The sequence below is a fragment of the Geotrypetes seraphini genome, chromosome 1, assembly GCF_902459505.1.
Source record: "Geotrypetes seraphini chromosome 1, aGeoSer1.1, whole genome shotgun sequence".
Lineage (NCBI taxonomy): Eukaryota > Metazoa > Chordata > Amphibia > Gymnophiona > Dermophiidae > Geotrypetes > Geotrypetes seraphini.
Window position 1 is genome coordinate 338,881,009 of NC_047084.1, and position 20,395 is coordinate 338,901,403.

A 20,395-nucleotide genomic window follows, 5' to 3' on the forward strand; every position below is an offset into this window, starting at 1 on the left:
AGACCCGAATGGTACATCCAGTCTGCCCAACCTGATTCAATTTAAATTTTTTCTTCTTAGCTATTTCTGGGCAAGAATCCAAAGCTCTACCTGGTATTGTGCTTGGGTTCCAACTGCCAAAATCTCCGTCAAAACCTACTCCAGTCCATCTACACCCTCCCAGCCATTGAATCCCTCTCCAGCCCATCCTCCTCCAAACAGCCATATACAGACTCAGACCGTGCAAGTCTGCCCAGTACTGGCCTTAGTTCAATATTTAATATTATTTTCTGATTCTAGATCCTCTGTGTTCATACCACGTTTCTTTGAACTCCGTCACCGTTTTCCTCTCCACCACTTTTCTCGGGAGCGCATTCCAGGCATCCACCACCCTCTCCATAAATTAGAATTTCCTAACATTGCTCTTGAATCTACCACCTCTCAACCTCAAATTATGTCCTCTGGTTTTACCATTTTCCTTTCTCTAGAAAAGATTTTGTTCTACGTTAATACCCTTCAAGTATTTGAACGTCTGAATCATATCTCCCCTGTCCCTCTTTTCCTCTAGGGTATACATATTCAGGGCTTCCAGTCTCTCCTCATACGTCTTCTGGCACAAGCCTATCATTTTTGTCACCCTCCTTTGGACCGCTTTAAGTCTTCTTACGTCCTTCACCAGATACAGTCTCCAAAACTGAACATAATACTCCAGGTAGGGCCTCACCAATGACCTGTACAGGGATATCAACACCTTCCTTCTACTGGCTATGCCTCTCTCTATACAGCCCAGCATCCTTCTGGCAGCAGCCACCGCCTTGTCACACTGTTTTTTCGCCTTTAGATCTTTGGACACAATACCCCAATGTCCCGCTCCCCATCCGTGCATATCAGCTTCTCACCTCCCAGCATATACGGTTCCTTCCGATTATTAATCCCCAAATGCATTACTCTGCATTTATTTGCATTGAATTTTAGTTGCCAGGCATTAGACCATTCCTTTTTCATATTAGACCAGATCCTTTTTCATATTTTCCACTCCCTCTTCGGAGTCTACTCTGTTACAAATCTTGGTACCATCTGCAAAAAGGCACACTTTTCCTTCTAACCCTTCAGCAATGTCACTCACAAACATATTGAACAGGATCAGCCCCAGCACGGAACCCTGAGGGACTCCACTACTCACTTTTCCTTCCTCCGAGCGACCTCCATTAACCACCACCCTCTGGCATCTGTCCGACAGCCAGTTTCTAATCCAGTTCACCACTTTGGGTCCTAACTTCAGCCCTTCAAGTTTGTTCAAGAGCCTCCTATGAGGAACCGTATCAAAGGCTTTGTGAAATCTAATAAATTACATCTACCATACGTCCTCAATCCAGCTCTCCAGTTACCCAGCCAAAAAATTCAATCAGGTTCGTTTGGCACGATTTACCTTTTGTAAAGCCATGTTACCTTGGATCCTGTAACCCAGACATGTCAAACTCTGGCCCGCGGGCCAAATCTGCCCCTTGGGGTGTTAAAAATTGGCCCGCCAGATTTTTAAAATTTTATAGTAAATCTGTCCCACCGCTTCTGCTCTTCACTTGTGTCTTCCTTCACCTGTCCTCCTCTTCAAAGCAGCCTGCTGAGGATCGCCAGCTGGCTGTAGTGAACCTCGCAAGCCACTGTCCACCTTGGTAGCATGTTCCCTCTGACGCGATCCCGTACGTCAGAGGAGGGGTGGGATTGCGTCAGAGGGAACGTGCTACCGAGGTGGACACAGCCTGCAAGGTTCGCTGCAGCTGGCTGGTGATCTTCAGCAGGCGGCTCTATACCTTAGAGCCGAACAAAACTTGCAGAAATTCAAAAGCAGCCTAAAGTGCTTGCTTTTTAAAGATGCCTATAACTGATATTTATACACTTATCTACTCCAGCAATTTTTAACTTTTTCCCTTTATGTATTCTTTCTATAAAATTGTAGCTCTTCCCTCTTTTCCCATTGTTCTCGAGTCATAAGTATGTTTATTTAGTTTGTGTATGTCTAATAATCAGTTCATGTATGTCTAATAATTTAAAACTGTTCATCTCCTAGCTATTTTTAAATACTTTGTACAACGCTTTGTACTTTTGGATAAGCGTTTAATCAAAACTTAAATAAACTATGAAACTATAAACTATGAAGGCAGACTCGAGTGAAGAGCAGCAGTGGTTTGTACTGGCGGGCCAGAGGAGACCAGGAAGCCGGGATGGAGGGAGGGTAGGAATGGTGGGCCCAAATCTTTAGGTGAGACCGGGAAGAAAAAGGGGGGAAAACATACAGGCCTTTGGAACAGGGGCGGGCCCTGGTGTAGAAGTACCCGGCAGGAGAGAAGGGGTCTAGATGTGCATATACCGGACTGAGTGGAGGGTAGGGTGGGGTGGGGAAGAAATAAAACAGGAGAAGGAAAGAGGGAAGGAACAGAAAGAGAGATAAGTTGGATACAAGGGATGGTGTGGAGGGAGGATAGAGATACTGGATAGGAGGATAGTTGGGAAGAGAAACGGAGAGATGGGTAGATCCTGAGGTGGTGGGGAAGGAGGGAGAGATGCTGGATGAAAGGGTAGTTGAGAAAAGGACAGATGGTGGATCTGGGGATGGCGGAGTCCATCGATGCAGCTGCGGATATGGACACGAAAAAAAGGAAAGATGCCAGACCTCTGGGGGAGGGAAGGGAAATGGAAGGGGAGGACAGAGATGGAAGATGGATAGTTAGCACGGAGAAAGAAGAAAACGACAAATGGGCAGGAGACCCTGGCAAGCGAGTTATCAGAAGACAACCAGAACCTGGGACCAACAAAGGTAGAAAAAATAATTTTATTTTCTGTTTTATTTTTTATTTTTTTTTTTTTTAAATATCTTTATTCGTTTTTACATTATGCAAACAAGTGTACAATAATTCAAGTCATACTATACATTCTTCACTTGAAACTCTACATTCATTTTATACCATAAACTATCTCCCCTCCCTCCCTTTCCATATATTACCCCTCATAATGTCATAAAACCCACCCATCCCTCCTCCCCCCTACATATATTTAATGGGGATAAATATAATTATTTATTTATTATAATACTCAATTAATGGTCTCCACACCTCTTTAAATTTCTTATAATAACCTCTCTTGATTGCCAATGTTTTTTCCATTTCATACACCTGACAAACCGAACTCCACCAGAAACAATAATTCAATCCTCTATAGTCTTTCCAGTTATGTGTTATATGTTGGATGGCAACTCCTGTTAAAATCATTAACAGTTTGTTATTATTTGATGAAATTTGACTTTTGGCCCTCATAGACATTCCAAACAAAACTGTGTCATATGATAGGGCCACAGGATTCTCTAACATACAATTTATTTGACCCCAGATCAATTTCCAAAAATTATTAATAAAAGGACAATAAAATAATAAATGATCTAGAGTTCCAGCCTCAAGATGACAATGCCAACATCTATTAGACTTAGAGCAATCCAATTTTTGTAAGCGAACAGGGGCCGCGCCGAGTGCTCTATGCAACAGGAAAAACCATGTTTGCCTCATAGACGCAGACATTGTACATCTTATCCTCCAAGACCAAATACGTGGCCATTGAGATGCATTAATTTGATGCTTAATCTCAATGCTCCAAATATCTCTAAGTACAGTCCTTGGTTTTTTATTTAAATATCCAGATAATGTTTTATACCACTGTGCGGCCTGGTGACCCATAAAATCTGCCTGGAAGCATAAGAATTCTAGAGTAAAATGAGTATTTAAAGACTTCCATTCAGGGAACCCTGCCTGAATAGCCTGCTTCAATTGCAACCACTTATAACTTTGTTTTTTATTAAGTCCAAATTAATGTTGCAATTGTGAAAACTCCAGCAGCTTACCATCATTAATAACATCATCTAAAGTACGTATTCCTGCTTCAATCCAATCCTTCCAGACAATCATAAAACCGCCTATTTGTATCTTGGAGTTCAGCCATATATTTTGACAAGTAGATTTTTGCATAGTAATAGGAGTTAAGTTGTTTACATACTTTAATGTTGTCCATGTGTCCATTAATATCCTATTGGTTTTCCTTATTCTAGGCATTTTAATGCTAAGCAGATGACGAAGCCTGATAGGAGACATGAGCTGCCACTCCAACCATAACCAATCTGGAAGCTTCTCCATGAGTTCTGGGAGGACCCAATACATACCTTGGCGCAATATATAGGATTGATGAAACCTATAAAAATTTGGAAAATTTACCCCTCCCTCCTCAATTGGTTTTTGTAAAGTCACTAGAGCAATTCTTACAGCTTTACCCAGCCAAATAAATTTACTAAGAATATTATTTAACTTTTTGTAAAAAGACCCCTGAAAAAAAACTGGTATCATTCCCATTTGATAACAAACCACAGGCAATATCATCATTTTGACAGTTTGAACTCTTCCCCACCAAGATAAATGTAAAGGATTCCATTGCTCACATAACTCTGTTACTTTTTGCAATAAACTTTTTTCATTCATTATAATTGTCTATCAAGCGTGTTTTTTATCCATATACCTAAGTATTTTATTCCTTCTTCTTTCCAAATAAAAGGTAATGAGTCAAATAATCCTTTTGTGCAATGCACATTTAAAGGAAGAACTTCTGATTTAGTCCAATTTATTTTATATCCTGAAAACTTTCCAAATCTTTCAATCAAAACCAATAAATTTGGAATGGTTGTTTCCGGATTCCTCAAATGAAGTAATATATCATCCGCATATGCAGAAACTTTATATTCTTTATCTTTATGCGGTATACCCTGTATCTCCTCCTCTTGTTGAATAGCTAATAATAAGGGTTCAAGCACTATATCAAAAAGTAAAGGAGACAAAGGACATCCCTGTCTAACTCCCCTTTGCAATTTAAAACAATCAGAAAAATTATTATTGATATATAATCTAGCAACAGGAGAGCTATACAGAGTTTTAATCATTTGTATAAATCCCGAACCAATACCAAACCACTCCATGGCCTGATACATAAATGTCCATTCCACACGATCAAAAGCTTTCTCTGCATCTAGAGACACAGAAAAAGCCGGATCTCCAATTTCTTTTGTTAAATATAACATTTGCAATGCCAATCTGGTGTTATTAGAAGAGTGTCTCTGAGCAACAAACCCTGTTTGATGCATACCAACTATGTGAGGAAGAGCTTTTGCCAAACGTGTAGCCAAAAGTTTGGCTAATAATTTACCATCTACATTTATCAATGAAATAGGCCTGTAATTTGAAACCAACATGGGATCTTTATTTGGCTTCGGCAAAACAATAGTTAATGATTCTGCCATAGTGCCTGATATACAACCTTTCTTTAGTTGATTCTGATATAAATTTAATAAATGAGGTAAAAGAGTATTTTGAAATGCTTTATAAAACTCTACCGTAAAACCATCACCACCTGGAGCGGTCCCTACTCTAAGAGATTTCAATGCTGTTTGTAATTCTTGTAAAGATATTGGATTTTCCAAACTTCTTTTTATATGATCAGGAATCTTCGGACCTTCAATATTATTTAAAAACACTATACCATCTTTTTCTTTATTTAAATAAGACTCAGAAGAATACAGGTTTTTATAATAATTTAAAAACTGTTTTAAAATAGGACCAATCTGAAAATGAGTTTCACCTTTTTCATCTTTTATTGCATTCAATTTCATCTTTCTTTTTTTCACTTTAAGATAATTAGCCAATAATCTTCCCGCCTTATTTGAACTACCATAATACAAAGCTTGCTGACACATAATATTTTTTTTAGCCAAATTAGAAGAAATCTCATTATATTTATATTTTGCTTTTAATAAAGTTTGCAACGTAGAATTCTCCCACTTATTAATCAATTTTAATTCTAAATCTTTTATTTCGTGTTCCAGTTCCGTAAATTGCTTATTTAATTGTTTTTTAGAATAAGCTGAAAATGATATAATTTGCCCTCTCATCGTTGCTTTAAAAGCATCCCATATTATTTCTGTAGATATTTCCTCTGTAATATTATTTTGAAAATATTCATCCATTTTTAATTGAAATTCTTCACAAAATTTTGGATATGCAAGCAATGCATTATTAAATCTCCATACAGGCCTACCATTATCCGGGTCATTAAAATTTAAAGAAATCCACACTCCTCCATGATCTGATAAAATTATTGGTTCTATAGAGGCTTGTGTAACATCTTGTATTAGCCCATCAGAAACAAGAATATAATCAATTCTAGAAAAAGATTTATGAACATGTGAATAAAACGAAAAATCTCGATCATTAAAATGAAGAATTCTCCATATATCTTTTAAATTGCAAGAATTTATAAAATTATCCAACCCTAAAGATTTTAAAATTTTACTAGGTTTTTTATCCAATAAAGGGTCCACAACAGCATTAAAATCTCCTGCTACTATCAAATTATTAGCAGCCAGTGGTAAAATTATTGGTTGTAGAGTTTTAAAATATTCAATTTGATTCGAATTAGGTACGTACACATTAAATAGCGCCACAGTATTATTGCCCATATTCATGTTCACATGCACCCATCTTCCTAATTTATCTGCTTTCACCATATTAAATCCTGCTGAACATTTTTTATTTATTAAAATTGCTACCCCAGCTTTTTTCCCCACTGCCGGTGCAAAAAAGCAATCTCTCACCCAATTACCAATTAGCTTTTTTGATTCATCTCCATTAAGGTGAGTCTCCTGTATGAAATAGACATCCGCATTTTGTTTTTTTAAATATAGCAATACTTTTTTCCTTTTTATCGGGTGGTTGAGACCATTAACATTTATTGAAAAAATTTTTAAAGTCATTATATCAAATCAAAACAATAATCAATAATATTCTTCACATCAATATTATAACCTCTTTTCCCCTTTTTAAAATTATTATTAGAACCCATCCCCTCCCCTATACCCCTTCCCATATTCTTAATCCCCTCCCCCTCCCATCCCTCCCTTAAATTACTTGCCAACTTTGAAACGCACACCTTGACTAGGCAATAGATAAACTCCCCACAAGCTATATTTATAATTTTAAAACCATTAGCCAGATCATTATCATATTAAAATGAATATCATTTTATCACACAAGACTTTTTTATCAAGGATTACCTCTTTTTTTTTTTTTTTTTCCTTTCCTTTCCCCCATCTCTCATGAACCCTCCCTTCTCTACTCACTCATTTCCATTAAGATATTATTGAAATACATAAATAATCACACCAAATTTTAAAATTACATTCATCCAAACCACATCCATCTTTCATGTCAGATTACATCACATTCCCTCAAGTTAAATATCACTTTTAAATATTATTAAATATATAATGGAAATCTTTTTTCCTAACTTTTCCTATTCAAAAAGTCAATAAATTCCCCAAAACAACAATTTTTATCCCTTTAACATAACCCTCCTAACATTCCATACCCATTTCCACACTAGCATATTTGCTACCCTTTTAATTTCCACTCCATTCACAACATTCTCTTATATCATATGCTTTATATTATAACATCCAAACTTTCCTACATCCTTCGCTTTTACCAAAACTTCTAATTAATTTTTTTTTTTTTTTTTTTTTTTAATCTCCTCGTATATCCACCATTATTTATATTAAGTTCAGACCAATTTTTATCCCAAACAACAATATTATGACTCTTGTTGCATTAATAGATTTGCAATTTTAAAACTATAGTCCATACATAACAACAAATTTCCTTTTCTTGTAATAAGATGCTATATGTCTCATAAAGTCTCATTTCAAATCTCCTCTTGCTTGCAGATCCATATCAAATTCTATCCTCTCACACTACTGTTTATACATTCTCAGTCTCATCTTTTGATCCACCTTAAATCTCCTTTCCAATTGTTTTGCATAAAGATTTACAATGACCACAATTTCAAACTTGTGGTGCCAATCATAGATCCTTCACATTCTACATATACAAACCCTGTTCCTTTTTTTTTTTTTTTTTTTTTTTGACCATTGTAGCTCTGTCATTTTTATTTTAAGGTCAGGTCAACTATATACCAGAACCAGTGTTCCCGCTAAGCTGCGCTGGCCTGCGCTGGCGCACAAAATATTACATCGCAGCGCACAAGTTTCTCTTCACAGCGCACACACGCGTCGCAAAGGTAAGGGGAGGTAAGGTAAGGGGACGCATTGGGGGGATTGCACTTCCCCACAATTGCCATGCTTCGGTTCCTCTTCTTCCTTCCTTCCTCCCCCCCGCGGGACCCTGCGGCACCATCAACTCTTACTCCCTCTAATGTCGGCCCTGCAGCTCCAGACTTCCTCGCACCTTCTCCCCTCCCCCTTTGGATCGCTATTATTTTAAATGTTATAGCCGCGGAGCTGTATCCATCAGTGGAGATGTCTAACCTCGGCCTGCCCCGGAACTCTTACTGCAACAGTGACTTCCTGTTCCTGCCTAGACGGGCGGCTGCTGCAGTAAGAGTTCCGGGGCAGGCTGAGGTTAGACATCTCCACTGATGGATACAGCTCCGCGGCTATAACATTTAAAATAATAGCGATCCAAAGGGGGAGGGGAGAAGGTGCGAGGAAGTCTGGAGCTGCAGGGCCTACATTAGAGGGAGTAAGAGTTGATGGTGCCGCAGGGTCCCGCGGGGGGGGGGGGAGGAAGGAAGGAAGAAGAGGAACCGAAGCATGGCAATTGTGGGGAAGTGCAGAGCTGCAGGGAAGAGTGTTGCGGTACCCAGCTGGAGGGAGAAGGAAGATGAGGGAGGGAATTAAAGGAGATGCCAGGGCTTGGAGCGTAGGAGGAAGGTATGCCAGTCTAAGGGAAAAGGAAGGGGGAGATGTGAGAGCATGGAGGGGGAGCGAAAGATGGAAGAAAAGGAAAGGAGAGAGATGCCAGAGAATCAGGGAAGGGGAGATACCAGACTATGAGGAGAGGTGTGGGAGAGGGAAGGCGAGGAGAGAGATGCCAGACCAATGGGGTGAAAGGAGAGATGGAAGGGGGAGGCATACAGTTTCTGGAAGGGGCATAGAAGGAGAGAAGATGCCATATAGGGGAAGAGAGACGGCAGACAGTGGATGGAAGGAAGAGAGTTACAAGAAGATGAGGAAAGGAGAAACCACAGAAGACAAAGGTAGAAAAAAATTTCTATTTATTTATTGCTTTAGGAGACATGTGTCACTGTTTCTGTGAAGCATTGTATGCAGAGTCCAGCTTCTTGCTGGTTCAATTTAACCTTTGTCTATGTATTTTTATTTTATCCCCCCTTTTACAAAACTGTGAAGCGTTTTTAGCACCAGCCTTGGTGGTAGCAGCTCTGATGCTCAGAATTTTATGAGCATCAGAGCTGTTACCTCCGTAGCTAAAATCCACACTACAGTTTTGTAAAAGAGGGAGGGGTTAGTTTGTGATTACATATTCCTTACTAGGCGAAGGTGTTTTCTGTGTTCTGTGTGTTCGAAAGACATGGTTTTCTGTTAGGATTGACGGTGTAGGATTGATCTGTGCTGGTCTGGCTTGTTTAGTTTTACAATGGGTGTATTGATGTACTGTTCACTGCAATATGTAAGATGCTGCCTTTTCCTAGGTACTCATGTGTGACGTGTGGCTTGTTACTAAAAATCACGTTTTTCGTACAGATGGGGGGGGGGTGCCAAAAAATGATGGGCCCCGGATGTTACATATGCTAGGTACGCCACTGTATGTAAAGATACCAGAAAGCTGGCGTAGCAAAAACTTCTAAGTTTTGAGTATTTAACCCTCCCACAATCTCACGGGCACTCGTTTCAAGTTTATTGAGATTTTGATTTAAACGCAATATCAAATATTTTCAATGCGTATAACAAAAATAAATTTGGGGAAATAAATAAAACCATTTGAACCAGTGTTCCCGCTAAGCTGCGCTGGCGTGCGCTGGCGCACAAAATATTACATTGCAGCGCACACGTTTCTCGTCACAGCGCACGATCGGAAGAGGCGTACGGCAGATGGCAGGGCGGCGAGAGGAGAATCGGGCGAGTTGGCTCATAACTTGCTGGCGCCCGATATTTTTGGCTCACGGTGAAAAAAGTTTGCTCACAACACCCGCCCGCTTAGAGGGAACACTGACCAGAACCATCTTCAAAAAATCCTCTGCTGCATTTAGAGAATTTCCATTACAATGTCTTATTCCATATATCACAGCTGACTTCCCCTTTTATGCAAATGAAAATTGTAAGGCTTACAAAGTCACAGTCTAACTCTCATCTTGCTTGCAGATCCATTCTATTTAATGTCCTCTTGCTTGTAGTTTATATCTTCTCAATACTATTTAGAACTTATTTCCTTCAATCTGTTTTGCACAATCCTCTATCGTTTCTCAGTCTGTCTGTCCAAACAGCAAGTCAGTACAATCCATCTTATTAACCTCTGTCCTTTAAAAGGTCTGTAATATTGCATCTCTTATACTCTTGCAGGCTACATTCCATTTGCCTCATGACAAGATAGAATGTGGAATGTATTTGAAATCCAACTGCAGCCATGCCTTCAGAATCCTATTAACTCTTTTTTTTTCTTTTTTCTTCCTTTAACATAGAAATTTCCAAACAAAAATAAACATTTCAACCAAGAACACAAATACTTCCATCCAAGTCTCTATTAAGTAGCCATTGGTGATTCACACTGCTCCAAAAACTCCTTAAGTTTATCTGCAGTATCAAAATTCAAAGTTTTATTTTTATAAGTGACCCGCATAGTTGCCGGGTATATGAGCCCATATCTAGCTCCCAGACTTCTCAGCTGTGGTCTCAGGTCTAATAGCTGCTTTCTCTTTTGTGCCGTTGCTCTGGCAAAGTCAGGCACTATGTAAATCTTTGAATCCTGACACTTTAAGTTTTTATTATCTTTAGCCAATTTAATTATTTCAGCTACCTGTTGATATCTAAGTAGCTTAAAGATCAGTGGACGTGGTCCTTTTTGGCTGTTTGATAATCTCGTTGGGACCCTGTGTGCACGTTCTATTTCCAATGGAAACTTGTTTTGCATCGGGAGCACCTTGGGCAAAAAATTAATCAAAAATCCAATCGGATCCGACTTTTCAATTCCCTCCGGGACCCCAAGCACCCTTAAATTGCTCCTTCGTTCCCTATTGGACAAATCTTCCAGCTCCCTTTTCAGTGCTTCAATTTCCTTACTGTGTTCCATGTGCTTTATACTTTCCTCCTCACACTTTTCCACTCTTTTCTCAATTTGATCCACTTTCAATTCCATTGCTTGCAGTTTATTTGATAAACATACCACCTCTTCTTTCACTTCTTTTATATTTTTAGCGCATTCCAATACTATTTCCTTTACCGCCTGTATTTCCTTCATTATGTCTTTATTTTCTACATCCTCCGGCGGCAACGGAACTGACATCGGTGAAGCCGTATCAAGTTTCGATCGCTTCCCGCTTCCTGAGCTGCTCCCCGCCGCCAAATTTTTGTTTTGCTTTCCCGAAGCCATTATCCACCTCTACCTCACTTTTCAGAGTGAAATTTGAATTTTTTCTGGCTATGATCTCTGTCAAATAGCTTGTCTTCACAGAGCAACTCCACTACCCAGCCATTTAGTTCCGCTCCAAAGCCACGCCCCCTATTTTCTGTTTTATTACAATATTTATTTTGTTTATACCACAGAGCTGGTGTGGGGTTGGAGACGACATAACCCTATACTTCTACTAAGACTAAGCCTTAGTCACTTAGGGGTCCTTTTATTAAGGTGCGCATTTAGTGTGCGCTAAATCGGTTAGCGTACCTTAATTAAAGTACTCTTAATTATCTTAATTAAAAACTGGGCCCACGGCTTAACTTTTTTTTCAGATTTCAGCCCCTTATGTGATTGAGTTTGACACCCTTGCTGTAACCCATTAGATTCAAGGAAGTACACTATCCTTTCTTTCAGCAACACTTCCATTATTTTCCAACAACCGAAGTGAGGCTCACTGGCCTGTAGTTTCCCATTTCATCCCTGTGACCACTTTTGTGAATAGGGACCACATCCGCTCTCCTTCAATCCCTGGGAACCACTCCTGTCTCCAGAGATTTGTTAAACAAATCTTTAATAGGACCCGCCAGAACCTCTCTGAGCTCCCTCAGTATCCTGAAATGGATCCCACCTAGTCCTATCGCTTTATCCACCTTCAGTTTTTCAAGTTGCTCATAAAGTCTCCGTGAACAGCACAGAATCTACTCCATTTTCTGGTGTTACTTTGCCAGACAATCTCGGTTCTTCTCCAGGATCTTCTTCTGTGAACACAGAACAGAAGTATTTGTTTAGCACATTGCTTTTTCCTCATCACTCTCCACATATCGGTTCCCAGCATCTTTTAGTTTAGCAATTCCATTTTTCATCTTCCTCCTTTCACTAATATATCCGAAAAAAATTTTGTCTCCATTTTTTTTACATTTTTAGCCATTTGTTCTTCCACCTGCGCTTTCACGTATCTCTCTCTTGGCTTCTTTCAATTTCACCCTGTAGTTCTTTCTGCACTCCTCTTCTTGGAGTTTTTTATGTTTCACGAATGTCAACTCTTTTGCCTTTATTTTCCCCACCACTAGTTTGGAGAACCATATCGGTTTCCTTTTTCTCTTGTTTTTATTTATTTTCTTCACATAAAGGTCCGTAGCCATTTTTATCGCTCCTTTCAGCTTAGACCACTGTCTTTCCATTTCTCTTATGTCCTCCCATCCTAACAGCTCTTTCTTCAGGAACTCTCCCATTTCATTGAAGTCCGTACGTTTGAAATCTAGGACTTTAAGTATCATGCGACCGCTCTCCACTTTAGCCGTTATATCAAACCAAACCATTTGATGATCCCTACTTCCCAGGTTTGCACCCACTCGAACATTAGAGATACTCTCTCCATTTGTGAGGAGCAGATCCAATATCGCTATCCAATATCACTGGACCCCTTCCTCCTCCTGACGTGACCTCTGCTGAGTAATGGACTACCACCTCTCTTGAGGGAAGAGATACAGAATGATACCATAAAGGCATCAGAAACTTAAACAAATTCTAGGGTATACTCCTGATGTGCCATCTTCCAGACCTACTGGTAAAACATAATGAAGCATGTTTGGCCATCCTGATGAGCGTCACCTGAGGAGTGAAATCTAATTATTGCCTCCCTTTGGGTAGACTATGAACTTCAGAGCTCTAGCAGTTTGAATGTGTTAAAAGTCCAGACAAGTATTCCTTGATTTAAAGGAGAAATGTTTTACCATTCTCTTCTTTCCTGGTTTCTACCATGGAGGTCCCAGTAGCACTATACAAACTAATAAAATCTGGTGGATTTGAGTAAACTGATATATAAAATTTAATAGTAGTGTGTGTTCCTATGTCTACCAGATGCTTTGTTTAAGGAGTTAATGCCTCGTCTAGAACCATTTGCTTTCTCTTATATGAGTAGTACACAATTTAAAATTGTATACTACAGATGTATATAAATTGCTGTTGTTTAAAAATGTTCAAAGCTAACTTAATTGTTTTTTAATGAATTTTAGGCAGAGGGGACATGGATCAAGGTGAATTGGATAATCGTCGTATAATTCGCTATCCAGATAGTCATCAGCTCTTTGTTGGCAATTTGCCACATGACATTGATGAAAATGAATTAAAAGAATTCTTCATGAGTAAGTGGTTTTCCTGGGTTTTATGTCTAGTTCAGTCAAATGGTTTCAAAAGTAACCTTTGGCCATCTTTCAATATCACTTTTAAAAAAATCAAATTTATATACGTAAATTGTGTATCAAACTAATAGATTAGATATCATGTTTGTTCTCCTCAGAATGCTCAAACCAGGCTGGAAATGAAATTACAGAGGATAAACAAGATTAAGAAAATCAGTCATCCTCAACAATATACAAGATTTCCCAGTAAGGAGAGAAGGGATTGAACTTCAAGTAAAATGTGTAGTTGCAGAAGAAAGGTTAAATCAGATAAGAAATGGCAGTTTGATAGTAGTACTACTATACACACATGTTATGGTAACTAAAATCATGGTTCAGATTTAATATCTTATTTATTTAATCATGAAAATAATGGAGAAAAATGGAGGATGAATTTTTCTTTTAGCCAAGGGTACTATATTAAAGCTGAAGGGTGCAGCTTCAGAGGAAACATCACTTCTTGCCTGTTAATCAGCAAATGGATTTGTATCAAATGAATTGTCTTAGTTCTTGTACAATCCTACTTTATTTCAGGACCAGTGGGTTATTGCCCTCCACCCGCCAAGATATGTAGGAAGCCTCAAACTTCAGAGGCTTTTACTACTACTACTACTACTACTACTACTATTAATTATTTCTTTAGCTCTAACAGACGTACGTAGCACTGTACAGAGTCACAAAGAAGAAAGCAGTCCCTGCTCAAAAGAGCTTACAATCTAAACAGCCAAGACAGACAAATAGAATGTCATGGATACCGTTAAGGGGAATGGTTAATCAGCTGGCTGGGATGTTGGGCAGAGGAGTAGGGTTAAGGATTGAAGGCTATATCAAAAAGGTGGGTTTTCAGTCTGCTTTTTATCCCCTCCTCATACCTCATCACTGAGCATGCTCCTGTGCTCACCAGTCTTTGTTCCTACAAGCCAGGCTATGGGAGCTTATCTTTTCTGTTTGTTTTGATGGATCCTGCTTCTAAGGTTACCATTTCCAGGTGGATTTGCATGGCCATTTCCACGGCTTACATGGCGGCTGGGAAGAAGCCCCACCTCAGGATATGGGTTCATTCTCTTGGGCAGAGTTGTAGGCTGTTTCTCTGGATGAGATTTGTAGGGCCGCTACCTGGTCCTCCTTGTATACATTCACCAAGTTTTACAGGATTGATGTGGCAGCCAAGCAGGATGCTGCTTTTGGTTCCTCTGTTTAGCAGCCTGCTCATCAGTCCCACTCTGAATTGTCAGGACTGCTTTTACGTCCCACTGGTCCCAGAATAAAGTGGGATTGTACAAGAACGAAAGATTAAGTTCTTACCTTTGCTAATCTTCTTTCTTGTAAATCCACATTATGTGCTGCCTAGTAGACTGGGTTATATACCTCATTGCTACTAGCAGGTGGAGACTGAGAACAAACTTGTATATCAGGATAGCTTCCCCTCTTGCAATCCAGTCTTCCTCAGTCTCCATTAGCAGGTGGTAAGACTAATTCAGCTCCTCTCTTACTAATGTTGGAATTTTGTTTTGGACTCCTGGGTTCTTCTTTTGTGTTGGATAGAGCTTGGACAGGTCCTGTTTGGGGATCCGTCCGACCTCGAGGGTGTTAAACTCGGCAAATCTTGTGCTGTGTCCCTCCCCTCACCTCCCCACATTTTTGTAGAGGTGCCTCAGCCGGTAGCCTGGCCCCCTGGTTGGTCAGGCTTCCAGCTTTGAGAGCCGTGGAGTCTGTTCTGAATAAGTGTGGTGGGGGGGAAATCCTGAGGTGTGCCGGTCTAAAGGGCTCAGTTCCCTTTAAAACTTCTGTTTGTATTGTTTTTTTTCATCTAACCGGCACTTTTATTGTAGCTAGGGTGTTTTCAGCACAATGAGCACTTTGTAAGGGAAAAAAATGCTCATTGTGCTCTAGGCATGAGGTATTCGCAGTTGGCCTGTGCAAGAGTTGTGTAGGCCGGAGCAGTGGAGGAGTCTCATTGGCAGCAGTTGCCGGCGGCCAAGGCACCCCACCGCATGTACCTAGCGAGTCTGCTTTGGATAGCAGGGAAGCCCGGGCTTCCCCTGACACCCACGCAGAGGGTTCCCCAGCCACCGACGGTCAGGGTGAAAAGAATTCCCTTACCGCCGGAGCAGATGGGGAATCCCTTTTCGTGTCAGTCAGTTCCTTGGCCTCAGCATCAGGAAAGTCCCAGGCTTTTCAGACGCGAAAGGCCACAGGAGCTCTGATTTTGGTGGTTTCAGGTCCAATTTTGGCAAGAATCTCCTTCATTTCTGATACCTCAGGTCACCTTCCACCTGTTCTGGAAATACAGGGGCAAGGTATGGCAGGGTCTTCTGCTGGGGCAGGGAGTCCTTGGGGCTGCCGTGGGATTTTCCCCCTGAATTCACGTTGGCACTCTGTAAAGCTTATGTGCTGGTGGCTGGAGGTTCCATGTCCACTCCGGGGGTCTTGGGGGAGGGGGGTGTTTGCCCTCAACGTCTTCCCCGGTGCAGCCCCATACAGCTGCGGTTTTGCCCCCCTCTACTCCTCTCTCATCCAAGTACCCGAGGGTCTCTTGGGATGAGGATTTTTGCCCAGAGGAGCAAGATGGTATTGATGAGGACCTGGACCTGGACCTTTGGGGAGATTTCCAGGATCCTCTGGGGGGGGGGGGTGGCCGGATTCCACCAGTGAGGGGTGCATTCTTCAGTGGGAAGAGCTTCATGAGTTAATTCTTCAGGTCTCCTCGGTTTTACACTTTGAGGACACCGTGTCGGAGCCCCCGCATATGGTAGACCCCTTAAGGGGATCTGCGCTGCTTCCCACTCTTTTCCTATGCATCAGGATATTCGGGACATTATGCGCTCGCACAGTGGCAGGTGCCGGAAGCTCCTTTTCATTTTGCGTGCTCTAGCCCATCTGTATCCCATTCCTGAAGGGGATAGGGACACTCTGAAGTCGCCTGTGGTGGACGTGGTGGTCTCAGCCATCTCTAAGAGGCCTACCATGCCTGTTGAGGGCGGTGCGCTCTTGAAGGACCCTGTGGAGCATAACTTGGAGTTCCTCCGTAAACAAAGTTTTGATGTGACAGCTCTGGCGGTCCAAGCAGTGATGTGTGACGGGCTGGTGGCTCGGGCATGTTTTCGCTAGGCCGAGCAAGTGCTTGATATTAAATCTGAGGATTGGGGAATGCTAAAGCACGAAGTGGCAAAAATTGAATTGGGTGCTTCTTATGTCGTTCCAGGAGAGCACCCGGGTCACGGCTCAGGTGGTGAAGTTTCTGCAATCGTTAGGATGGGTAGTCAACCTTTCCAAGAGCCAGTTGTCTCCATCTCAGTGCCTGGAGTATCTAGTAGTGCTGTTCAACAATTCCTTGGGGAAGATCTTCCTTCCGGAGGTCCAGGTAAGCAAATTGCAATCTCAGATTCGCCTGCTTATGGCATCCCTGTATTTGCAGGCGCAGGATTTCCTCCAAGTCTTGGGGTCGATGGTGGCTTCCCTCGGCGTGTGAGGTGGTCTCGGGCCCACATGCGTCCTCTTCAGTATGTTCTTCTTTAGAGGTGGTCGCCTCAGAGGCATAGTATGGATCATCCTGTTCTGCTTTCAGGCTTGGCTCGGTGCAGTCTTCGTTGGTGGATCCAGACCTCCAATCTTGTACAAGGAGCGAGTCTGTACCAGCCACAGTGGACGGTGCTGCTCAGGGATACCAGTCTTCTCGGTTGGTGAGCTCAGTGTCTAGGTCACTCAGCTCAGGCCACCTGGTCCAAGGAGGAGGCTTCTTGGTTGATCAATGTCTTAGAGACCAGAGCCATCCATCTGGTGTTGTTAGCCTTCCAGCCCTTTCTGATGGGAAAGTCAGGGTTCTTTCAGACAATGCCATGGCAGTGGCCTATGTCAATCATCAGGGGGGGCACCCGGAGCACTTTGGTGGCACAGGAGGCGGCTCTGCTCATGGTCTGTGCAGAGTTTCGTCTTCAGGACATTTCAGCCTCCCACATAGCCGGAGTGGAGAATGTTCAAGTGGACTTTCTCAGTTGTCACGTGCTAGATCCCGGAGAGTGGTGTCTAAGCCCCGTGGCCTTTGAGTTGATAGTGCAGTCTTGGGGTCAGGCCCTCATGGACCTGATGGCCACAAGTGTCAATGCCAAAACACCCCGTTTCTTCAGTTGTCACAGAGACAGTCAGGCCGAGAGCCTAGATGCTCTGGTTCAACCATGGCCAACGGAGGAGATGTTATATGTGTTCCTTCCGTGGCCATTAGTGGGTAGAGTTCTTCTCTGCATAATTTGGCATCGGTGCCTTGTGGTTCTGGTGGCTCCGGATTGACCCAGGTGGCCGTGATCCGTGGATCTGGTGAGGCATATGGTGGCGGATCCTCTGCCTCTCTTGGATGACCTTCTGACTCAGGGTCCCATTCCAATGTTCGATCTGGGTCCCTTCTGTCTTACGGCTTGGCTCTTGAAAGGGATAACCTAGGTAAGAAGAGGTATTCAGATAATGATCTCAACTCTCTTGGGGTCCCGGAGGCTTTCCACCTCTCAGGCTTATGTGAGGGTTTGGTGTATATTTGAGGAGTGATGTACTGCGCATGGTGTGGTCTCTTTTCGTGCTTCCTTAGAATTCTTACAGGATGGCCTGGACAGGGAATTGGCTTGGTCTTCCCTCTGAGTTCTGCTTGCGGCCTTGTCAGCCTTTCGTGGGTTGTTGAAAGTTCAGCGTTTGACTGCTCTTCCTGATGTGATTCACTTTTTGTGGGCGGCCAAATTGCTCAAGCCTCCCGTACGACCCCTGTTCCATCTTGGGATCTGAATCTGTTTCTGTCAGTTCTAGTGCACCCACCTTTTGAACCAATGGGCAGTTGTTCTTTGAAGGACCTTACTCTTAAAGCAGTCTTCTTGTTGGCCATTACTTCTGCTACACGTGTGTCTGAGCTGCAAGCGTTCTCTCGTAGGGCTCCCTTCTTGGAGATTTCTAGGGAATGGGTTGTCTTGCAGCTTGTTCCTTCTTTTCTGCCAAAGGTAGTTTCTCCTTTTCATGTTAATCAGGCAGTGGTCCTCCCGGTGTTAGGTAGCCAGAAGGGCTCTTTTGAGCAGAGACAGTTGCACAAGTTGGATGTCGGTCGGGTCCTTCACTCTTATGTGCAGAGGACCCAGGAGATCAGAAAATCAGATCATCTCTTTGTCCTTCTAGCGGGTCCTTGTAAGGGGGATGGTGCTTCTAAGGCTACTATTGTGCGTTGGATCAAGAAGACTATTGCTTCTGCTTATCTTCTGAAGAAAAAGTCTGTTCCAGAATTTCTCAAGGCTCATTCCATTAGGGGTCAGGCAGCTTCTTGGGCTGAGTCTTCTCTAATGCCACCAGTGGATATTTGCAAGGCTGCAGTTTAGTCTCCTCTGTATTCCTTTGTCAGACACTACCGTGTGAATGTTCAAGCGCTTCGGGATGTGGTATTTGGTGAATGTGTTCTGGTGTCGGCCCTTCGAAGGTCCCACCCTTAATGGGTACTGCTTTGGTACGTCCCATTCATAAGGACTATACCAGTCTACCAGGCGCTACAGAAGAAGAAATTAGGTTCTTACCTGCTAATTTTTTTTGTTGTTGTTGGACTGTATACTGGTATAGTCCCCCACCCTGCCTCTATGTGCGGTGATTGTGGGTTTTTGTTTTACTCACGTGCAGATTTTGTTTTTTCTGCGGGTTCTAGAATTTTTCTAGGGCCAGGGAGAATTAAGAACAGCGGCTATGGCTCAGCGGGCTTAGCTGGTGAGCTGTGGGGATATTTTCTATACCAGGGTTTAGTTCTACACATGTTCCAACAGTTGTTTACCAGTGTTTGTTGTTTTTACACTCCTGTTCGGAGTATATTTTACTGTTTTCAATAGAAGTCTTTCCTAGGTTCTGCTTGGCTATTCGGCAGACTGGATTGCAAGAGGGGAAGCTATCCTGATATACAAGTCTGTTCTCAGTCTCCACCTGCTAGAAGCAGTGAGGTATATTACCCATTCGTAAGGACTATACCAGTCTATAGGCTAACAGAGAGAAAATTAGCAGGTAAGAACCTAATTTATCCTTTTATTCCGGGAATTTGCTGATTCGCCGATTGTCTGCCTTCCAAGTACTGGTAAGCTGGATTTCTGTTTTCTGACCAGCCTTTATAAGAGTGCCATCAGACTGGGTTTAGCACTTAATTGGGGGGGGGCCTAGTTCAGGCACCCCCTTCTGATTGTGCAGGCTATGTCTCCTTATAGCCCTGCTTTGTCGTTCAGGTTTCCAATGTTTCATAACCTGTTATTTCATTATTATTACATTTGTTTATATGTGCAGAATTGATTTGCTTGCCTGGGAGTTCCCTGTTTCTCTCTCTTGTTCTTATCCTCTATAGATGTTCCTGGCTGCTTTAAGACTGACTGAGCACAGGAGCATGCTCAGTGATGAGGTAAGAGGGGGAGGTGGTAAAAGCCTCTGAAGTTTGAGGATGCATACAGATCCTGGCGAGTGGAGGAAAATAACCCACTGGTTCCGGAATAAAGTGTGGATTTGCAAGAAAGAAGATTAGCAAAGGTAAGAACCTAATCTTTCAATGACATGGGTCGAATGAGGATATTTGATCTTTTGAATACTATCATTTTGCTTTTTATTTGATCCGACTAGAGTTTTAAAATACTGTAATGCAAGCACAACATTTCATATGCAAACTGCATATGATTCCTTAAGGATGGGTTGTGTACCCTAACTTGTGAGTTGAGATGGTATCTTTTCCTCGAC

At 41.9% G+C, this 20,395-nt stretch overlaps 1 protein-coding gene across 3 annotated transcripts in view; it reads left to right on the forward strand.

Annotated features, from left to right (window-relative positions):
* The window catches only part of G3BP2 (G3BP stress granule assembly factor 2), a 156,276-nt gene that overhangs the window by 103,937 nt on the left and 31,944 nt on the right, over positions 1 to 20,395 (forward strand). For all 3 annotated transcript variants that reach the window (XM_033960415.1, XM_033960433.1, XM_033960424.1), the window contains one exon: positions 13,505 to 13,633. In XM_033960415.1, coding sequence (XP_033816306.1) covers positions 13,505 to 13,633 — 129 coding nt within the window. The remainder of the gene's footprint in view (positions 1 to 13,504; positions 13,634 to 20,395) is intronic.